At 40.6% G+C, this 2,828-nt stretch overlaps 1 protein-coding gene across 1 annotated transcript; it reads right to left on the bottom strand.

Moving 5' to 3' along the window:
* Positions 1 to 875: 875 nt before the first annotated feature.
* Positions 876 to 1,802, bottom strand: LOC122668690 (F-box protein CPR1-like). The gene has a single exon (XM_043865224.1). The coding sequence runs from the start codon at positions 1,800 to 1,802 to the stop codon at positions 876 to 878; it is 927 nt and encodes a 308-aa protein (XP_043721159.1).
* Between the last annotated feature and the right edge of the window lie 1,026 nt (positions 1,803 to 2,828).

Below are 2,828 nucleotides of genomic sequence, written 5' to 3'. Positions count from 1 at the left end.
TTTCAATTTATGAACAGATTCTGTTTAGAAAAACATTCATAAAAAAAGTGAAGATAAATTTCCATCATTAAGGAGTATAAGACAGCACACAAAACTCAAAAAAAGCCTACTGCAAACTACTTTTTAGATTTGGCTTCACAAATTCTATTCCTTCAGTTCCTCTATGTAAGGAAAAATCTTCAGATAGATAGCAAACTACTTTTAGATTTTACTATTTTCACCAAGCAGTCTAATTAAATGGAAAATAATGAATGCAGAAAGCAAGGCTCACTTCTTAACTCTTATCCAAGTAACTTAAATCTGATGTACATGGCAAGATCTCAAGTAATTACAACCGACAGGTAAAATATATGTATGCCCCTTTCACATCACCCAAGTGCATTAGTATGTAGTGCTAGCAAAGGAAAGGCAATTCATGTCTTCACCCTACTTTTCCTTTAGTTTGAATGCAAACAGCTTGAAACTTTGATTGATTGCATTACGACTTTAGACAGTTGCAATAATGGAATAATCATTCATGGGAATTTTTGAGATGAAACTATAATTGATAAGAGCAAGTGCAGAGTGTAAACACACAAACTATCGAGGAGGGAACAATTGTAAACAGGACATAGTAGCTAGCTTGAAGTGTAAATCTGCTCTACCAAATTACCTCTGTTTCTTCCTTCTTTTTTTTTTATTCAGCCCCATCTTTGGCATCTAGTGAAATGAGACTCGCAATGCTTACTATTTGCCAGCTGTCACGAGGCATAAGATAACTAGCCCTTCCTTTATGGGGATCATAAAGCACCAGCGCTCCTGAACACCTCTCCGGTGAAGGTTTCGCTCTCGAATAGAACTTCACCCTTCTTTGAATAGCATATAGGCCTGTTGCACTAGTCAAAATACCCTAACACCGATTGTTGTTCGATCGAGAACTGTTTCTCCCAAGAGTCCTTCACCCCATAATCTTTCATCAACCATAGCTCAACACAGACCCTGGTGAAGTTACAGAGCATGCTGAGTTTTCCTCCTAGAACCCCGATGACCATGTAAAATTTATCATCCACAGAATCGGGCAGTGGCACCTCTCGACACACATCATCTTTAACATCAATAGAAACAATCCCGAGTCCCATTTGTCCCGTCTTGCACACTGCAATCCAATGAAAAGCAGAATTTACAAAAACCCCAAGTCTGTGTTGGGTGTCAAGGAAGGGAATGTCCTCGATTCTTCTCCATGAGTTGGTGCTGAGAGAGTATACCTTTACCTCCGGGATTAAGTAGTAACCGTTATCACCAGCATTGTAGAACCTTATAACCCTTATCACCTTGTAATCGTCGGTGGTAGGGTCGTAACCGAACCCATAACCAGCGACATAAGCAAAGCGGGCATTGACGGGAACCTCTATAGGCGTAAAGGGCAGCTTCTTATGGGTTTCTGTAGATGGATTCCAAAGGAATGTGTGGTACACTTTGTATTTTTGGGAATCACAGACTACACCGTCGTCGTCGAACATACATACTAAGCCGTTAGAAGAAGCGAATATAAGGTATCCTTTTGGAGACTTGAACGGACAATCAAGTTCTACCGCAGCTTCTTGTTGGCAAACATCCAAGTCCACATAGAAGAATTTTGGGTATTTCCTTAAAATGAGGATGAGGTTGGTATTGATTGCAAGGGATCTGCTGAGGTGCATTTGGACAAAATATGGATCGGTAATTAGAGCACACCATGGTTTGCATACGCTCCTAAATCTTAAAAGAGACTTCACCGGAAGCCTTGATAGTATGTCCAAGATGATGTCCTCGGGGAGATTCATGGGTAGCATTGCCTCTTCTTCTTCTTCTTCTTCTTCTTCTTCTCTTATTTTCTCCTTCCACGAAGTGGATTAGCTCTTTCCTTACTCTAGTTCGAGAGTTGCAGGAGTATGAAAGAGGCTTCCATTAGCAGCATTAGTACATCCTCCTGCTCTTGAAGTCTAAAATCCTAGGAATGTAAAGTAGGATTCATTATCAGTAGGTAGCGTTTGGATTTTGTCAATTTTTTTGCCACGACAAAAATCCACAACCCAGATACCGAATACGATATGCCACCTGTTACTCTGTTTGTGTGGAGTTTTAACTTGTTCTAATTCAAAATCTCCGGAATCATCTGGGTGTCGGCTGGGCTCAATCGGATTTGGCATAACTCGGTCAAAACTCGGATATTGAGATTGAGCAATTTGGATTTTGGATCCTCTGCTGCCGAGCTGCCCCACAGGAGCGTGCTGCCAAGACACGGTGAGACGTATAATGACCACCTTATCCCTGCCCAAGCACCTTCCCCAAGTGGGTTTAAGGCGGTCATTGTGCGCCTCACCATGTCTTGGCAACACGTTCTCATCGGGTAGCTCGACAATAGAGGATCTGGATTCGAGATTGAGGTGGTGTTAATTGGAATCGAGATCCGTTAATCTCAAACTAGATCCGTCGATTCATACAAATTCCAATTGGATTTTTAAATCCATGATCAGAACTCAAAATGTGACTAATTTTTTAGCTTTGGGATAGCCATAAGATTTGCTACTTGTTATAAAGTCTGCTCAATAGAAGAGAGCATTTAACCTATGATCTTAAACACATGGATTCACTATTTATTTAACATATATTTATCATCTCATTTTCTTAGCCTCAGCAGCATTGTGTGGGTCCTAAGTATCCCACCCAAATCATTTAAAGATAATAAAATTAAATGGACCGATTTTCCTTCAGCCACCAAAGTGGGTCCAGATGCACGTGAGAGGAATCACAAGGGTATTTTGGAAACATACTAAAACCTTGTTGGTTTGTGAATCCTAGGATGGTTG

The sequence above is a fragment of the Telopea speciosissima genome, chromosome 7, assembly GCF_018873765.1.
Source record: "Telopea speciosissima isolate NSW1024214 ecotype Mountain lineage chromosome 7, Tspe_v1, whole genome shotgun sequence".
Classification (NCBI taxonomy): domain Eukaryota; kingdom Viridiplantae; phylum Streptophyta; class Magnoliopsida; order Proteales; family Proteaceae; genus Telopea; species Telopea speciosissima.
The sequence above is the reverse complement of the archived record's forward strand: the minus strand, read 5'-3'. Positions and strand labels throughout refer to the sequence as shown.

Excerpts from the sequence above, each read along its gene's own strand:
- LOC122668690 (XM_043865224.1), bottom strand. The coding sequence starts at position 1,802 with ATGAATCTCCCCGAGGACATCATCTTGGACATACTATCAAGGCTTCCG.